General features: G+C 36.6%; 2 protein-coding genes across 3 annotated transcripts in view; one reads left to right on the forward strand and one right to left on the reverse strand.

Annotated features, from left to right (window-relative positions):
* Positions 1–905: 905 nt before the first annotated feature.
* Positions 906–6,877, reverse strand: arv1 (ARV1 homolog, fatty acid homeostasis modulator). The gene is made up of 5 exons (XM_065268967.2): positions 6,710–6,877; positions 3,752–3,871; positions 2,519–2,672; positions 2,103–2,324; positions 906–1,755 (listed from the first exon to the last, which is right to left on the reverse strand). Exons 1-5 carry the CDS (start codon positions 6,803–6,805, stop codon positions 1,625–1,627), a joined length of 723 nt encoding a protein of 240 aa, XP_065125039.1. The 5' UTR covers positions 6,806–6,877; the 3' UTR covers positions 906–1,624.
* A 41-nt stretch (positions 6,878–6,918) lies between these two features.
* The window catches only part of ttc13 (tetratricopeptide repeat domain 13), a 34,685-nt gene continuing 20,961 nt past the window's right edge, over positions 6,919–20,642 (forward strand). Inside the window, exons 1-6 of one of the 2 annotated variants that reach the window (XM_065268965.2) lie at positions 6,919–7,170; positions 14,405–14,499; positions 14,704–14,779; positions 14,874–14,944; positions 19,147–19,212; positions 19,528–19,620. In XM_065268965.2, coding sequence (XP_065125037.1) covers positions 7,002–7,170; positions 14,405–14,499; positions 14,704–14,779; positions 14,874–14,944; positions 19,147–19,212; positions 19,528–19,620 — 570 coding nt within the window. In that variant the 5' untranslated portion in view covers positions 6,919–7,001. The remainder of the gene's footprint in view (positions 7,171–14,404; positions 14,500–14,703; positions 14,780–14,873; positions 14,945–19,146; positions 19,213–19,527; positions 19,621–20,642) is intronic. The other variant, XM_065268964.2, reaches the window with a different exon arrangement.

A 20,642-nucleotide genomic window follows, 5' to 3' on the forward strand; every position in this document is an offset into this window, starting at 1 on the left:
ATGCATACTACACTCCAAAAAATGACTTTCTTACTTAGTATTTTTGTCTTGTTTTCAGTAGAAATATTTAACAATTCTAAAATTAAGATGCTTTTTCTTGATGGGTAAAATGACCTAAGAAAATAAGTCTAGTTTTTAGGCATTAATATACAATTTAAGTGAATTTGTGCTTAAAAAGGCAAAAATATCTGCCAATGGGGTGAGATTTTTTTTTTCTTAAACACTTAATTCAAGCTAAATTTTCTCACCCCATTGGCAGATAATTTTGCTTGTTTTAAGCATAAATTCACTTAAATTGTATATTTTTTGTCTAAAAACTAGACTTATTTCTTAGGTCATATTGCTCATTAAGAAAAAAACTCTTGATTTAGGAATTTTTAGATATTTCTACTGAAAACAAGACAAAAATACTAAGTAAGAAATGAATTAGGGAGTAGTCGGCAGAACACGTGAATGTAATCAAATCAGAAATGATTACACAATAAAACTATTAGTAGATCTCTTTTCATAGCTCCTCCAAATGAAAGTCAACAATCTTGTGATAACCGTAGGGTCACTGCTTTTATAAAATGTCACAGGCAGTTCAAACCTAATACAAGAATTGAAGCAGTAATTTACTGCCTTACATTCTTTAATTATCAGATAATAGTTTTGTGAACTAGACACACTGAGGTACTTGAGTTTTACCGAGTTAAAACCTCACCCAACATCAGCGAGTTCAAATACCTGCGCATGACTACGTGCTGAAGATATTCATAAAACCTGTTCTGACTTGTGGACATTTCTCACTGACCCGTTTAGTCAAAACAACCATCTGATGACAAAATACAGTGTGGATTGATGGGATTTTCACCCTGTACACAGTGATGTAAAAATGTTAATCCATGCAGTGATTACCAAACAGCTTTTATATAAATCACAATTATGTTTATTGCCTTTTGAACTGTAGAGGATAAACTATAAAGGATGTGGGACTTGGAGCGACACCACACAACCACAATCCCCCACTAAGAATGAGTTTCGCAAAGAAGTGTGAGATTTATTTCCCAAGTTAATACTAAAAGCTCGACTTAAAAAGTTATGTAACAAAGGTCAATAGCATTTCAGTGCTTTTCAAAGTTCATACACAAACCATTCAATATAAAACAGATATAGTCACAGTATGTGAACCACAGCCATATGTAGTAAATTTGAGTTCACGTCTCTCTTCGGCAAAGCTAATTGGCAGGAATTTGACAGATGACCTCAGGAATGTAAAGCCGAGTCTTCAAAGTCAAAGTAAACACGCAAAATTTGGTGAAAAACTAAAAGGTCTTTTCAGCCTAGTCAAAAAAGCAGTTTTTGAAAAGCATGCTAAGCAATGCGTATGTGGATGTAAATACTCATAACAGTTACCATAGTAAAGATGAGCAATTTGCTCATTTAGACCTCAAATATTCGGTGTACAGACTGACGCCATCACACAACATTTACAAAGTGATGAAAAGCTTGTCTCCATATCCACAATTTGACAGTTTTGTAGCACAAATCAAACTCGCTGATAGCAGGATTGTCACCTGTCTATGGTCATGGGTTTCAGATGTCATTTTAATCCATTTCTTCAGATCTCTGGATTGAGTTTTTTTTAGTATAGCACTGGCATATAGTCTTGGGAGCAGACCTGCAGTGTTTTTAAAGCTTTGGAAACAAGGGTCTCCAAAAGTAACCCACCACACACCGCCAGGAGAGACAGACGTCTACTGCAGTTCAGAATCACTGGGGAAGAAAAATATATAACTACATCATTACATGATACACAGAAACCTACTGAAAAACATTTCACGCTATGCATTACAAATCTGCAATCTGAGACGAATCCGTCATTGCTTCAAAGAAAAGTTTTACATTTTGTCCTTATAGATATATTAACATTCCCGAAACATTTGCACAAACTATAGCTGACATCAGGTGACATGCACACCCTCAGGAAAACCCCCACAAACCTTCCCACCCTAAACAAAAAAACCCTATGTGAGCACACAAGTGAGGGAAAAAAGTGTGTTTACTTTCTGTCTGTGTGTGAGCTGTGTACACGGGTGTTAATGAAAGTGAGTGATATTTACCTTTAATGGCCTGTGTGTTGGAGGTCAACACAAACAGTCGTATGAGGCTGAAGCAGAGCGGAGAAAAATCATGTTCCCAGATGACGGCAGGGATCAGCAGGACTTTGCCATAGCTGGAGAGCAGAAGAGCCTTCAGCAGTGGATTAAACTCTACAGAAGAGCCACATAAGCGCCGGATCGGCCAGACGATCAGCAGCACACCCGTACAAAACGCTGCCAGCTCTAAAAATACACAACATGTACACATGCTTATGTTCTTTATCAAGAAAGCTGTTGAGAATTGATCAACCAGTTAATATATTAAATAGCCCGACATCTTTCATCATGGCCTACACTTCAAGAATACTGCACACTATATACAGTACCCGATAACCCAATCAGAGCACAATTCATTAAACCGAGTGAAATTTATTTACCAAGTGCAGCCAATGCAAACATGTAATAAAAATCCCATTCTTTAGTGTAACGGATGATGTCAGCGGGGTCACTGCTGGACTGTGACCCCTGCAGAAGAGACCAACGCAGATACGCTTCACAGAGCAGACAGAAAACACACAGCTTCCAGTGGATCTAAAGAGAGAAAAAGCATGACAGCTTATAATTACTTTCTCAACATGTCTACAATAATGCAGTTTGTATATGAGGTCGTTCATGTATTCAATGGCCTACGACATATGACCCTGGACTGCAAAACCAGAAAAAGGTGGCACGGGTAAATTTGTAGCAGTATCCAACAATTCAATATGGGTCAAAATTAGCATATTAAGTAAAGATCATGTTCCATGAAGAAATTTTGTCAATTTTCTACTGTAAATATATCAAATACATTTTTATGATTAGTACTGTGTGTTGCTAAGGACTTCATTTGGAAAACTTTACATGCAATTTTCTTAATAGTTGGGTGATTATTATGAAATTAGACTTGTGAGGTGTCATGAAACATTTTGATAATAAAAGTAAATGCTATCAAAATAAGAAGCATACAGTTACATCTCTTCATGTACTATTTTGCACATGATTTAAAAAAAATGACATCATACAAACCAATTTTGTGGTTTTTTCCACATTTAAGGGGAATATTTTCATTACCGCAATGTGTCCATGACTGGATTTGTGTTCTTTGACATGGAAACATTTATAATAAAAAAATCTAAAAAATAAAAAGGTTCAGTGCATGTTATACTACCGGTATAAACATTTACAGTAAAGAAACATGTGGTATTTGGTGATCATTGGTAAATGTAGAGACAATAAGGAATATAAATGTGTCCTAGAAAATTTTACTATAAAGTTATGTAGATTATATTGTATTTCTGTCATTAGATACTTTTAAAAGTTACACACTGCACCTTTAATCTATACACGTTTTATTCATACACAGGGTGGGGGAGAGACAATTTCGTATCTCCAATTTCACCTAACTTGCATGTTTTTAGCCTGTGGGAGGAAACCGGAGTAAACCCACGCTGACACAGGGAGAACATGCAAACTCCCCACAGAAAGGCCACCTGCCCTAGCCGGGGAAAATATTATAAAAAAAATAAAAAAACAGTAGACACTTGTGTATACTTCATTGAGCAGCACACTAGTATTTCATTTTAACAGTGAAGGCATGAATACAAATCTAATGTGTTTCTGGTTTTACTCACGTTGATCACAGTGTTGAAGAGGATGTGTCTAAACGCCTGAATTTTGCATAGAGTGGCGTCTATAAGTATAATAACTGGATCATATTCAATGTATTTGTCCACTGGCTTCTTGCATGAGTCCTGCACAGAAAAAGACATCATACTTACAGAGACTGTTGTAAAAAACATAGTTGCAGTTTGAGATCACAGTAAAAGCTGGTGTTAAAAGTTAAACTAACATATTGTTCAAAAGTCACAAAGGTTTTGAAATGTTTTTAAAAGAGACTGGTACTTTAATTAATGTATTAAAGATTGGAATTACATTTACAATTTTATAAAATAATAGATTTCATGTTAAAAGATATTTTTGGTTTAAACCAAAGCTTTTTGCAGCACTTTCAGCTGACCTTACCCGTCCCCTTACTCCTCAAAGTCAGATTTCTAAAGGGATATGTAACTAACAAGTGTTTTCTTACTGTGCGCTGCGTTCAAACCAGACGCGGAAGAGGTGGCAAAAATGCTCTATCGCGTGTAGTTGGACGCTTGAACATTTTGAGCTTACTCCGCATCATGGGAGGGGCTTATATACAGTTGCTCAAAATGAGTAAACTTGTATCTTTCAAACAAGATCCTTTAAATTCCTATAAAAGTATGAGGATGTCTTGTGTAACGATGATGATTGTACCCCATTGTTGTTTTGTTTTTCTGTCCCCGCTTGCTTCCTGTAGAAACGTCACTCCTAGAGCAATTGCTTCTGATTGGTTAACGCGCTATAACAATCCACCAAAGTTAAGGTTTTTTAACTCAATTTGCTTACCGTGCTGCAGGATGCCTATTCGCGTCTTTGCATTGACTTAGCATGTAAATCACTCACGCCTCCCACCTCTTCTGCGTCTGGTGTGAAAGCACCATGACAGTGGGGATTTGCCATCATGGATAAAAACAGATTTTTGGTAAATGGGAATAAATCGCTCTCACTACACAGCAAACTGTCACATATAGAAATTTGGGGGAAAGTCTATATCACAATAATTCCTTATGTAAAATTTTGAGAATTTTGCCTCTTCCTAGCGAAAATATCACTTTTTTGTAATTTTGTAATTGCTGCTGGTTAAACACAATGAACCCAAATAAAGCAAAAAAAATTATCAGGTGAAGTATACGTACCCATGTGGACCCAAATGGATGTGTTTACATACTTATGATATTAAAAGCAAAGTCATATATATTTTAATTTACTACATTACACCTGAATTTTACTTAAGATATTCTTTTTTAATGGGATGAATAGTGAAACATGCTGAACTTTAATTTGTTAGTTTTATCTTTGATTAAACAAATTGTATTTCGACTGATGCCTTATTTAATAATATAAAATATATATAAAACAATAATTGTAGTTGGGCAATTTAACCCACATGGAAAATAATATAGAATACAACAATATTTACTATAAACTGCAGTATACCATAGTATATTACAGCAACAATTATACTTAAAGGAATAGTCCATTTTCTTAAAAGAAAAATCAGATAATTTTCTCACCACCATGTCATCCAAAATGTTGATGTCTTTCTTTGTTCAGTTGAGAAGAAATTGTGTTTTTTGAGGAAAACATTGCAGGATTTTTCTCATTTTAATGCACTTTAATAGAGCCCAACATTTAATACTTAACTCAACACTTAACAGTTTTTTCAACAGAGTTTCAAAGGACTCTAAACGATCCCAAACGAGGCATAAGGGTCTTATCTAGCAAAACGATTGTCATTTTTGACAAGAAAAATAAAAAAATATACACTTTTAAACCACAGCTTTTTGTCTAAATCCGGTCCAGCGCGACCTAACGTAAATGCGTAGTGACGTAGAAAAGTCACGTGTTACATATATAAAACGCACATTTGCGGACCATTGTAAACAATAAACTGACACAAAGACATTAATTAGTATCAGTTGACATACAACAACGTCAGAGCGGTCCTCGTTCTCAACACTTGTAAACACTGGGGCGGAGTTTCGCGTTCGTCCCCTGTGACCTCTTGACGTCATGACGTATTGCGTGGGGTCACGATGGCGCATCACAACCGGATTTAAACGAGAAGTTGTGCTTTAAAAGTGTATATTTGTTATTTTTATTGTCAAAAATCACAATCGTTTCACTAGATAAGACCCTTATGCCTCGTTTGGGATCGTTTAGAGTCCTTTGAAACTCCGTTGAAAAAAACTGTTAAGTGTCGAGTTAAGTGATAAGTGTTGGGCTCTATTAAAGTCCATTAAAATGAGAAAAATTCTGCAATGTTTTCCTCAAAAAACATAATTTCTTCTGGACTGAACAAAGAAAGACATCAACATTTTGGATGACATGTTGATGAGTAAATTATCTGGATTTTTCTTTTAAGAAAATGGAATATTCCTTTTAGTATAGTTACTATAGTATACCGTAATATACTAAAATATTTTCCATAGTAATCTTCAAATTCATTATAGTGTTTAGCAATTTTACTATAATTTACTATAGTAAATATACAGTATATACTGTTGTATTATAGTATACTATATATAGTAATTATACTATAGCATTTTTCATGTGAGAAAGATCACTGATTTAGGCATGAAGTAATTTTTCAGAAAAAGCTACTCCTGACATTTCAGTATCAATAAACATTTTATTCCTATTATCACAACATGATCCTCTACACAGAGTAGTTTGACAACAAGCACAGTAGGTGTGTTGTATTTTGAGACACTTGTGGTCCTTCATAGTGAAGAATTTAATTGATATTCAGTAAATCTCTGATAAATGAATCATCATACATTAACTACATGCACGATCTTTTTAACATACACCTACATACTTTGAGAAACACTGACAGAGTTAAAAGTGCGACTAGCCATGTGTACATACAGTAGGCCAAAAATATAAACACATCTCGACAAAAAACAGAAAACTCAAAATATTCTTGAGCATTTTAATGCACTCACGCAAATGGTGATCTTCAGTATGCCATTGCTGTAATCTCGATGCAGCTCGTTTGCATCTTCATTACACTCGATACATTTAAACGCACCCGGTGCCATTCTCCATATGACAGTGTGAAACCACGCCCACCACTTCCTGATCCCGTAGAAGGGGCGGAGCTATTTAAACGCTCTGCCGGGAACTGTAGTTCTCTTTCTCTTCCACTGACGCTCACGGAAGTAGGACGTTTCGTTCTTAAAAACTACATTACCCGGGGTTCACAACGTCTCACCTGCACATAATATTACTCACAACATGGCACCTGCTGGCGGGGGTGTTGTGCTGGCGACGCTGTCGCTGCTGTACTTGTGTGGAGCTATTTTATCTAGCGACTTTTTCTCCACGCTCACATTCTTTAATGGCGACCTTCACAAGCACGGCTGCAGTTCTCCGGCCGAATGGGAGGAGTATGCGGCGGACTGCGGTGAGTTACTGCCACGTCTGTCTGATGTATATCTGTCTAATTCACTCGCTTCCGCCTACAGTGGCACGGGCAGCACCAGATGCACGCACGCATGCATGCATGCAGAAGTCAAATCAGAAACTCTCATGTCACAAACACAGACTTCTGTTGGTCAAATATTTTTCAAATGCCATTGAGTGTCAATAAGTTTAACATTGCTTTTCAGTTGCAAACCCTTTGTGCTGTCATATAGAAAAGTATGCGTAAAGCAAGTGTTTGCAGCATCAGTTGTGTTGATAATAACAATGTAGTATTTTTAGTACTAAGAAGTCATTTATTATTACTATAGTATTTTCATTGGTATATCATGTATATGTTACTGTTTGTTATAGCATTGTGTTTGAGGAACAGAAGGTCATGAGTTCCCCAGGGGAAACAGATAGTGATAAAATTAACTGAATGCACTGTAAGTTGCTTTGAATGAAAGAATCTGCCAAATGCATAAATGTTGTAAATACCATGGTTTATGAACATGACAGTCATGTAGTAACATGGTAATCCAAAACACTACAGTTATTTAAAGGTGCCAAAGAATGCATGAAATAATCCATTAAATTGTTCTCTGATATCTACATAGAAGGTGTGTGGCTTTATTAAGTGCAAAAATTATGTTCATTTGCAACGCTAGGATTTTTCTTTAGAATTAAATAGCCTGTTATTACCTTATTTGAAAGGGTCATGAATATTAATGTTGAGCTCTGCTCTGATTGGCTGTTTCTCAGAGCAGCTCCTTCAGTAGCTCTGTTTGTTTGTAAACAGATCTTATGTTTGAGTCTGTATCAGACAGGGATTCAGATTTTGAGAGTAATCAATTAGTTGGAGATTGTTAATGGACATTTCTGAGTGGTAAGTTTGTGTTTTTTCAGTATGGACCTGTAAAACGTCAATAGTAGAACTTTAGCCTAAACGCTAGCATATAACACTAACTCAGCAGTCACAACTTTGTTTTAAGCATTGTAGCAACACTGTAATTAATTTAACCTCTTGAAAAGCACCCCCATTCTGGCCCGAAACCATGAAAATACCTACTTTCACTAAAAGGGCTGTTTTTACTAAACCATTTATAGTATAAGCATAACTGTGGTATCATTAGATAGAAGACACTTTGAGCTTCGTTTTCCATGTTTCAAAATTATTTTAAGATTAAAAAAAAAAAGTTAGAGAGGCTGAAGTACATTGTAATAGGGGTGGGCAAAAAAATCGATTCTTAGATGAATCGCGATTCGGACGTGGGCCGATTCTGAATCGATTCACAAATGTCAAGAATCGATTCTTAAATGTTAGTTTACAAAATAACGTCACGTGATCAGAACCAAAAGGCGGAACTCAACTGGGGGAGCGGTGATGCACACGGACAACTTAAGAGAGCGCGCCCTGCAAGAGCGCATAGCCGAGCTTACAAGAGCAGAAGAGAAAGAACACTTTAAATGCTTGTAGGACTATACTGCATATATCTCTACATTGAATTTAGGGCTGTCACCATTACTCTATTCTTTTTGAGGAGTTTTAAAAAAAATCCTTGAGTACATGTCGAGTACTCCTTAAAATAGCGGAGATGCGGTTTAGTGAAACTAACAGTATTAGAAGCATACAAATCAGCGCTACGCTGCCTCTCTCTCCCTCTCGTTTGCTCGCTCACACACACTGTGCGTGTGAATCAGCAACTGCGTGAGGCAAGAATGCGCATCCATGTGAATTTTGGAAGTTAAAGACGACTGAGCTGCAGTGGCATGGCAAAACACATTTGAGAAGAAAGGCGCAGCAACTCAAAAAGACCTGCATGTTTCACAATTACTCCAAAAGACCATAATGACAATTTTGCGCGTGGAGCAGCAGTTGTGCGATCTACCGGCATTGCCTTTGCGATCGACGTATTGTACACCCCTGCCCTAAACCATCCGCAGACTGTTTAGATATAACATGAATATACTTCTGTAAAAATATGCACATAGTTTGTTATTCAGTCGCTGGGTGCGCTGCATTATATAAATACAGTAATACTGCCAATCACTGTGTATAATGATGATGATTAGACGCTTAACGTTCGTGGAAGTTAATGCCGGTTAACATATAGAATTAATATGTCACGTTAAATTAATATTTTTACTGGTTTTAATGTCTTACAACAGAAACAACACATGTATGTATATAAGAATGACATTATTTATCCCTAGTTGCATTAAAGTACAGTATATGACAGTTCAGAGACTAGCAAAAGCGTGCATAACATCTTTTTTAACACTAAAAATCTTAATGATAAATATATGTGTGAAACCTAGAAATGCAATGAGGCCAAAGCCACAAGTCTAAAGAAGTTATATTTCACGTTTGAAGTCAATAGACCCAAAAATGAGGTTCTTGCAAGAGTTTTTGTAAGACTAGTGCCTTTTCTAAGTGCCAGTCAGCCACAAAATAAAAGTCTTTTGTTTACATGCATACACGTTCGTTCTTTTTATTGTTTATCCTTATATAAGCGTATAAAATGCCGTATCCACACCAGGAAATAAAGCTTCACACAAAGATCGTTGAATTTGTGTTCTAATTGGCTACACGTTCTGTCTATCAATATTTTCCATGAAGTCATTGGAGGAACGCGCGAGTCAGATGACGTCACGATATTAGACAGCGCTGTTTGGATATTATGTATTATACTCCTCCCGCTTACTTGTACAATCAAGTTTGAGCGCTGGTTTTGAACGCGAGTGTGCTCTCATATACAAGTGTTACGATGTAAATAGTCCTCAGATTGTATATTATAATCTATTACAAGACGCGCATCTGAAATCTGATGTAAACAATAGAAAATATATCCATATTTCACGGATTATACGCATTTGTGGACAAAAATGGTAATTGGATGTACTTTGTTGGAGAGTTTTTATGGGTTATTCACACATCTGAAACAGACTGGATTCGATTCGCGTTCCTTATACCAGCACAAAGGTAAGGAGTCAGTTTATATTATGCATGTTGTTATCTGGACTTCTGTAATAAAATACTATATTTATGATACTAGAGCAATTTAATCTCAAAACGGACACCATACACTGATGCTAAACCCTTAGACCTTTTAAACGATGTATAGTAGTGTTATTATTATTGTTGTTTGTACACAGTAGGCTATATTAGGGCTGGGTTTCGATTCAAATGTCAAGAATCGATTCGATTCCGATTCTCAAGATCTTGAATCGATTATCATTGTTCGATTCGATTCGATCCGATCTGATCCGATCTTCGAGATTTAGATAAGTGTTTTTGAAAAAAGCCCGAAATGGTGCCAGCTAGGGGTGGGCGGAATGACCAAAAATCTAATCCACAGAATGAGTCATTTTATTTCATGGTAACTGTATATTTCATGGTATACATGTTTTTCAGTTTATATTGTTTTTGGATTATAAAAATGTGGAGTTATTTGCCACTCACTATAGCTTTTAACTGCTCACCACAGTTTTAAAATATGGACAATTTAAAGTTAATAATGTTAAAGTGAAAATGCCCAGAGGATAACAACAAGTCTTGATAGACAGAATCTTGTTTTTAATTGAGTTATTAATTTTATAGACTTTTGAAGCTATAGTATGCATTGTATTTTGTATTTATGCAAACATTACATAAAAAATAGGCAGTATGTAAAATGAACAGATATAAATATATGCACAAACCTACAGACAGGATAAATATCTGTATATGAGAGACGGAGCTCTAGATATAGATATTAAGACGGGTGCTATGATGTGATGAAGTCTGTTTTAAGGTCTTGACGCTCTTTACTTTCTATTACACATTAACATTTGCGTCTCTTTCTCGTCTTTCTGATCAAAGATGTTTGTACTATAAGCGAATTAGGCGTCAAACTACACCGCTCCAGCAGCGCACGTGTCACTGATATAAACGCGAGTTTTGTCTTAGTTCAGAAAACTTTACAACTATTAGCATTATGTGCAAGAAGAACTCTTTATTTGGCGACCCGTTGCGCGCCCCTCAAGAAACCTCTGCCCGTGAGAGACCGGCTGCATGAGCACAGAGAGAGAGGGAGAGAGAGAGAGAGAGAGCGAGAGAGTTTCGCTGGAGACCTGCGGTGGATTCACTGGCGCTTATTATAAAAATAACACAAATAACTCGTTTATTTGTTATGAGTGGATTATTTTACATATAGATCGCAGCTTTGAGCGTTTCTAGAGTTTTCAAAAAAACCGCTTGCTTAACGTTACTGACCGTTATGTTCGTTGTTTTAATGTCCTTCCACCTCGCGCGCATGCGTGAATTCAATGACGCGGCAAGTTGAAGTTATTAATTAATAAATCGATTCTCTAGTTAAGGATCGATCTTTAGAAATTAACATGAAAATCGATTCAGAATCGGTGAATCGATTTTTTCAACACAGCCCTAGGCTATATATATATATATTGTTAGCAGCATTAAAAAAAACTGACGTCCTTCCGTCCGCGAGCTAGTGCGCGTCGAGAGGTTAATGTTGGGGCGTACATCACGAGTCACGACTGTAACTTCACAGTTGGTGTTATGTTGAGGTTGGTCTGTTATCCAGCGGTCTTTTGGATGGAGAAGGTTTACATTTGGAGAAAAAAATATTTTTTTTGGCTCACGATATGTCATTGCCATGTACAGAACTCTTATTATTCATCTATGCCTAGATAAATTCAGTTTTACATTCTACTGCACCTTTAAGGTTTTGCGTGAATTGTAGGCCAGTAATCAAATCATTGTAAGCAAATTTGTGAAACTCCTTGCTGTTGCTTGTGTTTCCTATTATAGTGCCATTCCTTACAAATTGGGTAACTTTATACTACTATGTATGTACTTCTAGTATGTGCTAAAAAATCTAGACAATGTATCAAATGTGTACACACATGTTCTTATATTGTCCTTACATTGAGAGCATTTGAATGTTTTTACCCTCTTGACCTAAACCTACCCAGAATATCATTAATGTACAAAATAAGTGCTATGTATTAAGTGTTTCTCCTATAGATGGTTTCAGCAGCAGCAACTACATAAATAAACAGCTTTTGTGAACTAAACGCAACTTCCACTAGTTATTTTTGACAAGGGATTTGTTTCAGAGATCAGTTTAGCCAATAGCCAGACTGATAAAAATACAGAAGTTCACATCGGTTCAAGGGCATAAATGTGTGCATTCAATGAAACCATCTATTTAAGTGTAGGAAAGACACCTAATATAAAGTGGGACCAATTACTGTGGTAATCATAATTACCACCAAAATGGCCAGAAACTGAAGTTATTTTAAAACTGGGGGTTGGTATTAGCGCGGTCTTAAAAACGTGACTTAAAAAAGATTCTTCTATAGATCTGTGGTTACCACAGTAAGTTTTCTTTTGTATCGTATGAGGATTGTGTTTCAGGTGGTGTTTAGCTCCTAGACAATTCAAAGGTGTAATATAATCTTGTCCAATGATATACACCATAAGATGTAAGACTGTCATCAAAGCCCAGAATCCTAATATTACAGTAGGCTTTGTTTGCAGACAACGATGTAGTTAGAAACTGTTTTTCTTTTACGTTTTTGAATAAATACATGACAACGCTCTCAAAAAGATCAGTGTTTACACAGATATACAAAAACTCAATAGTATAAGTGTTAGATTAGTATTAGATATGTATACACCTGCGCACTAGGGTTTGCTTGATACCAAAAAATTTTGACTTCGGTACGGTACCAGAATTTAATACCCCGCCGGTTACCGGTACTAAAATTGTACCATAGGTTACAAATAAACAGCCTAAAAAATTTAATGAATTAACATTTCTGATGGTTAATCAACAGTATAAACAGGAATGTTAAAATATAGGTTTATTTATAGGCATGTAAATATATTATTCATATTACTATTACTCACATTAAAATAAATGTCACTAATACCTTTTAATCTTAACCCCTTCAGACCTTATCTTTCCTTTTTTTTAGCAATGAAATAGGTGCTCTTTAAAACAAATTAGCATTTTGTTTTCACTAAGATGAAAAGGTGTTGTTGCACTTTAAAACCTGTCTTCAAAAGATGTGTTATTTATGATCCCAAAATGCCGTCTTAAACGAAACAACATAAAAACATGTCCAGTTTTGGTTGAAAGTGATGTCATGTAAATAGCCTCTTACTTTACAGCTGTAAAGAAAGTTTTGGGTGGCAGCAGTTTTATGATGCTGTGTATGTGTTTATAACACTGTTGTCTACAGAATAAAGACATTTACTACTAATTTAATCAGATCTGATTTAGTTGTTATTAGGCATAAACTATACAATTTACCATTATAAAACTGCCCTATTCAGATGGTTTTCAGGGTTTCCGGCAGGAAATGTGTTATTTAAGGTGGTAGGGTTGGGCAGGGCTGGGGGTTGTGACAATCAAAGGGGTGGGACATATGCGTCATGATGAAAATTTAAAATATTTTTATTTAAAACACTCAAATAAAACTTAATTTTGTAGAAACTTTGAAAGAAAATAAACACATGCTAGATTAAACGCTCGCGGTTTGAAGTGTGTCCGCTCTATTCTACGAGATGTTTTATCAACTGGCTAGTTATCCACCAGACAGTGACGGTCCGGACCATATCTTTCTCATTTCGGCCGTGTGGCGCGCGTGCCTGCTCGCGGTGTGAAGAGCGTCCGCGCTATTCTCCTAGATGGACTTGACACCTTTTGTGCAGAAAATTATTTCTTTTTTTGGACGACCTAGTTAAGGCGGTGGTTTCCCAGCTTAGGCAGGCCGCCTGAACTGCAAAGTGCTGTGGGAAACCCTGGTTTTAAAATCAACAGAATTTTAGAAACAAACCAATCACATCCCCTTTCAAAGTTTACTTCAATTCTAGTTTTCAAATGTTATACATGTATGGTACACCAGGTGTGTAATCATTAATGCCAACTTTAATGTTTCCTTTATGACAGCATGTATTAATAGTACTTGATAGCTACATGGAGTAGGTGATTTTTAGTAACCAATGACTTTATTTTCTCACATATGACTATTGTATGACTTTTCAGAAGACTGAGTAAAACACATTAATTATTTGATATTTTTATGATCAGTCACTGATCATCATTTACTTTCCAACTTTAAAAAAATCAGCACAGATGAGACCGATGAGATATCACACATGAATGGTATGAGGGACAGTAAATAATAACAGCATTTGAATTGTTGTCTTTTTGGCACTCCAGAGTCGTCTATACTGCAGCTGGAGGATCCAGACTGTGAGGAGGGAAGCAGTCCTCCATGTGAATCCATCTTTTCACTTAATGCAGAGAAAATACTTGTAAGTACTTTTGAGATTGTTGTTTCATGTTAAAAGACACATCAACAGTTTTCAACCAAAACCAAAACACACTTCCAGACAATCTGGCACATAAAACAGGATGAAAGTTTTTTGTCACATCCTCTGTAATTATACAGTAGATCTTCCTTTATTGTTTTGGCTGGGTTTGATTCCTCACGTTTTTCTTTCTTTCATTCACAACAGAATCAGGCCAAGTTGTTTGTCGAACAGCGTCGATTCCCATTCGCTGTGGAAAATCAAAATACCAATGAAGAACTTGGTGTGTGTGTGTATATCTGTGTTTATTGCCGTTTAGCTTGATTTTGATTCGTTCTATAAACTGTATGTGAAGTGCAATTGTGTTTTGATTTCAGCCATTGGATACGTTCTCATTGGAAATGGACTTTATGATGAGGCTGTCAAACACTTTTCCTTACTGCTGCAGGTCAGGATTTGATTATTAACATAAAACCTTGATATGACATTAAAGCTGCGATGCAATCCTTTTTTGGTTAAAAGCCAAATTCAGTTATTGATGAAGTACATAAAGGTGCGGTTTCCCGGACAGGGATTAGACTAGTCCTAGACTAAAATAAATGTAAGAGCTGTCCAAACTCAAAACAACTTGCACTGACATATCTTAAAATACATCAGTGCCCTTTGTTCTGCCTCAAAATGCACACAAGTAATGTTTTAAGTAAGGCATGTTTGTTAATACTAGTTATATTTCATAATTAAACTAAGGTCTAGTCCTGGCTTAAGCTAATCTCTGTCCGGGAAACCACCCCAAAGACTTTGGATTTGCATGGATAAGCTTAATAATGATTTATAAATGAAGCTATCATGTATGATTTTGTAGGTAAAGTCAATTTGACTTCCGGAAAGTTAGGGTCAAATCTTGTAATTTGATAATAATAGATAATAATAGAGAGGCAAATGTTACAGATTGCAGCTTTAACGTCAACATGAAATGTAAATATAAATCAAAATGTATATTTTAGCCCTGTTATTATCGTGTGCATTTTCTTTATTATTGTATAGCCAAATACGACTGGCCGTTGAATTATTAGGAAATAATGCACGCCCGAGGTGTTAATGTGATAATGCATTATTTACAAATAATTCAATATACTGGAGTCAATTTTTACGCTTATACCGTGGATACAACACCATAACATATTGTTCTGGTGTTTTATTTTAACGGTGCATTTATACAAGACGCAATTGAAGCATTAAGCGCGAGTGATTTACATGTTAAGTTAATGCACAGACGTGATAGACATCGTGCAGCATTATTTAAAAAATCTGAACTTTGGCGGATATTCGCACCATGTTAACCAATCAGGCGCTTGCTCTAGTTGTGACGTTATTACGAAACAACAATGGAGGACAAAATCATTGTTCCTTTATGTGGACAACCAGAGCTGTACAACACATCTTTGTACTTAACTTAAAAAAACGGAATTTAAAGGATCTTGCTTGGAAGAAAGTGAGTGAGGAGTTCAGACAGTCTGGTAAGTTGTAAAAAACACTCTTTTCTCAATTTGAGCTATATATATACTAGGGATGTTAACCGATGACCGTTTGACCGATGGTTGACCGTATCAACGTTAACCGGTCAAAGTTGTCGGTTGTCGGTTAAAAAAAGGGATCTGTAAATTAGGCTATTATAGACAGTGGACTAAACCCTACTACAGTTAGTCATCTCTTTCTTTCCAAGATCTGTTTGTGTGAAGTGAACAAATCCCTCACACTCAGTTTTTCATAACTGGTCTGTTTGACCTTTATAAACCAATAAAAAAACATTTGGCGCTAGGTCACTGCGTCTGGTTTTGCATGCTCACAAGGTTTGCGAAAAGTAAATGCTACAGGCTATTTTTTGATAAATTCCTTTATTCGAATAGTAAATAAAATACAGCATTAAAATAATTAAAATTAAAGTCTCTCCTGGTTGTGTTCCAAATTATTAACATTTATGTCTTTTAGGCTAACAGTAAAGTGCAGAGTAAGTTTTGTTTCTGTAAATCCTCAGCCATGATTTTTACCACTAAGTATTAAGTTTTGCTTTGTAGAAAGCATTTCTTTAAAGTGAATTTCGTTTTGTATAAATTGTATCTTAATTTTAATAAATGTTTCATCAACCAAATGCATGTATTTAATAAATAAAAAGCAAATATAGCAGAGTATATAATTACCGGTCCGTGCATGAAGGCGCCGGCACGGCGTGTTCACTTGCATTGCATTGTTAATTAGAACGCACCTCATCATAAATAAATAAAACTCAGCGTAGGCCTATATGCCTCATACAAGCATTAAATATATTTGCTGGATTTGTTCTAGAACAAACACAGTGCGAGACCTGCTTTGGCCGGTGCGTCTTTTACACATTCTGAAGGTGCCCGTTTAATCCATTGGTTTTATCGTGTTGCAGTCTATTAGGCCAGGGGTTTTCAAACTTTTTGTGTGTATGGACCACTATTTGTAATCAAGAATTTTCGCGGATCTACACAAAGTCCTGAATTAATCTGCACATCTAAATAGTCTTACTAGCACTAAAACTATAACTGGTCATCACATCAGTACAACAGGTTTCTTAACCTTATATCATAATTATTTATATACATATTCTTAGTGTTGGGAAAGTTCACTTTCTACATGAACTAGTTTAGTTCACAATTCACAAATTTTAAAATGAACTAGTTCAGTTCATATTTGAAAATGTTAAACTAGGTCACCGTTCCAAAAATGAACTAATTTATAGTTATTTTTTCCCATATTATTTTTTTTTAATGATTGCCATTATAGCCCATATAGAACCACCACAGACAGCAATTATTTGATCAGCTTTAACACTGAAGCTAAATGCGTCAGATTTCATCTTCGTGTCCAACTTTAAATCCTTAACCAACCAGGGTTTACATTAGCATTAACTGTCTTTTAATTTTTGTATTTGCTTACACCTTGAAAGGCCAGCTGGGTGGGGGTCGTACCCCGGGCGACAAGCGCTGCGAGGCATTGCGTGTATGACAACTCACGTGCACGTTAAATAGCGTGAGCTTATGGTGCGTTCCAGGCAGGTTTTTAAACCCGTGAGTTACGACTTCAAAACCACGACTCACGACCCTATGCGTTCCAGGCAGCCTGTAACTCGTGTTTTTACAACCTTCTACCGGTGAAAGTGCACTGGAACGGCAGTCAAACCCGTGACTTCCCACCCGTGAACTCGTACTAGATCGATGTACTCCCAGTTCAAAGTCGTGAGTCGTGGTTTTGAAGTCGTGAGTTACGGGTTACAGGTTGCCTGGAACGCAGCATTAGTCAAAGTCTATTTCAAGATCCGGAATATGCGTTAGCAGCCTATGTTAATCGTTAACGATTTAGGACAAATATGATTTTATTTAATGTTAAACTATTTGAGTTGCGCGGCAGGAATTTCAGAAGCGTCTGTGTTGTTGTGATGACGCATGCAGCGTGACTGGTGAACACAGAGCGGTGTTGCCAGATTGGGTGTTTTTTCCGCTACACATTAAGGCCTGTTTACAGTGTGTTTTAGTCGGGTTTTCGCCTGGAAGAATATACAAATCTGGCACCCTATTGAACGACGTTAAACTGAGAGAGCGTGCCGTTCACAGGCACCAGAATGAATGAGTTCACAGTAACGTTTATTAGGCAGCAGTACACGTTCGCCCAAAATATGAACGAGTTTGTATATTAAAATATACATATTCTTATTTTGCCTTTTCACGGACCACCTGCAGTACCCTCACGGACCACTAGTGGTCCGCGGACCACAGTTTGGGAATGGCCGTATTAGGCAACATTCCGCATAAGATGGGTTTAGATTTGGAAATACATTACATTTATATTTCAGTGGTAACAGAAAAGGTGATGATGATCATCCTATGTCTTTATTATTACTACCCCAAACTAAAGCGCAGTCTCTTCTGAGCTATCATTTTCTTAAATGAGCCGCGGCAATTTTCAAATGAGCTTCACAAACGCCTTTATTTTCAAGTTCAACGCGATCACCTAGTACCTAAACTATTTCGAAACTAAGCACGGCGCCGCGTTTGCGGGACATATGTTTCGCGCTGTAGGGGATTTAAAAAGTGTTGTGAGGTCTGTGTGTGTGTGAGAGCCGTAGGCAGAGCGCAGAGAGATGCGAGAGGCGAAATTGCAGGCGCGGCTCGAAATGGCTGTTATTTTAAATAGCATAGCATATTTTAAACTATTAGGCCTATCGGTTAACCGGTTTCAACCGGCTAATGAGGCTCGGTGGCCAGTCAAGAAAATTTTTCGTTTTCGCCATCCCTAATATATACACAAATTGAGACTACAAGCTAGCTAAAGCCGGCATGAGCATATTTGCGTGCAAATTTCACACGCGAATGTTACTTGCGAATAAAGCAACTTAACTCAAAATGTTGCAGTGTCCACCAATGCACAAATAGCACGATTTATTTGCGTCTGGTATGCACAGTAAGACTTCTAACAGGTGTTTTTCCTTACTTCATAGGTTTGCATTTAATGAACAATAATGCGTTTGTCAACCAATCAGAACAAAGCATTTAATAGCCCAGTGTTATAATGTGTAGTAATGTTGTGTACTTGTTTTGAGCACCTTTATGACAAAAATGTAACCCGCAGGGAGATCCTGAATTGGTCAGCGCTATCTATGGCCGGGGAATAGCGTATGGCAAAAAAAGCCTTCAGGTAATGGCATGCTTTTTTTATTATCATAAAATATAATACTTGTTCTTCTATTTATTTGCTGTCCTTGGTTAAATAAATTGTGATCTTTTTTCCTGGAAACTACTTTTTCCTTTATCTAAAATGCTCTCTGTTGTTTAGCTGGTAAAGCATTGATTTTTGAGGGGGAAAGCACCTACCAATAAAATGTGTATTTTTAGTGCACGGTCAGTATGTGACTTTGGATAAAAGCGTTTGACGAATGCATAAATGTGAGATGCGTGAAAGATCATAACCAAATATAATAAGCATTGATGTTGACCCTGTCTCTCTCTGAAGGACATCAAAAATGCAGACCTGGCTCTGTATGAGTTGAGCAGAGTGATCTCACTGGAGCCAAACAGACCGGAGGTGTACGAGCAGAGGGCCGAGGTAAGAAACAAATCATCTGTCCTTTAAATAAGAAACTATTTATTTTACTTTATTTAGAAAGAAATATGGACTGGTTGTCAGCAATCTGTTGCTCACATACCTAAAGAATGTATTTGAACACTTAAAGTCTCCCTGTAAACTCCCTTATTGAACATTTAAAACTCCTATTTGAGCATCATAATAGGATATGTAAAAGTTTTTCCTACGACAGTAATTTCTACATGCTTTAAATTTGCTTGAATGTAAATCCCTCATTTAGGATACACGGATATATGAATATGTAAATTAGTCTCCGCTGCATCTAGTGGTGAGACTACGAATTTCAACCAACAGTTCACACCTCAGTTTCAAAACGCATATGGTAGCCGCCACAGGACAAACATGTCGTCGTCGTCTGAGACAACGTACTGTAGAAACATGACGGCGACTTATTGTAATAAAAAAATATAACAGTTCATTATGTAAGGTCTTTATACACCACCGATAATATAGATGGTTTCAGCAGTAAAAACATAAACAAGCGGCTGTCGCGGTCCGCACGTAACTTCCGGTAAACTCCGCGAAGAATAAATAACAACAAAGTACTTTAAACGTAGTTTATTTATATAACAAGCAAAAAAACAACACATAGATTACCTAGGAAACCAAAACATTTGTTATTTTCGACGAGGCATTTGTTCAAGAGATCAGTATAGCAACTAGTCAGACCATTAAAAAAACGAAACCGGAAGTAAGGTTCGGATCCAGACGTGTATCACGTGCGTCCGATGAAACGGTCTATAGTTATGTAGATTATAGTGTTGGGCGATATGCCCCATTTTAAGATCGTCCTATCGTCAGCCTGTAAGATTGCTGATACACGATAGTAGATTACTCATTTATTTATTTATTTATTTGTTAATTTTTTTACTTAATTATGACAAGTCACTTGAGTGGTACATGGAGTCCATGCCGCGCATGTTCATGTTCAAGCAAAAGTCCAAGACGAGCTCATTACCAAGCTCTCTTGCGCAATGAAACCC

Source organism: Paramisgurnus dabryanus, chromosome 12 (genome assembly GCF_030506205.2).
Source record: "Paramisgurnus dabryanus chromosome 12, PD_genome_1.1, whole genome shotgun sequence".
Classification (NCBI taxonomy): domain Eukaryota; kingdom Metazoa; phylum Chordata; class Actinopteri; order Cypriniformes; family Cobitidae; genus Paramisgurnus; species Paramisgurnus dabryanus.

Coding starts and splice junctions, on each gene's coding strand:
- arv1 (XM_065268967.2), bottom strand. CDS start 6,805: ATGGCACCGGGTGCGTTTAAATGTATCGAGTGTAATGAAGATGCAAAC. Junction 2,325..2,518: donor GTTTGCATTGGCTGCACTTG/GTAAATAAATTT, acceptor GTGTATTTTTAG/AGCTGGCAGCGTTTTGTACG. Junction 1,756..2,102: donor CAACACACAGGCCATTAAAG/GTAAATATCACT, acceptor TTTCTTCCCCAG/TGATTCTGAACTGCAGTAGA.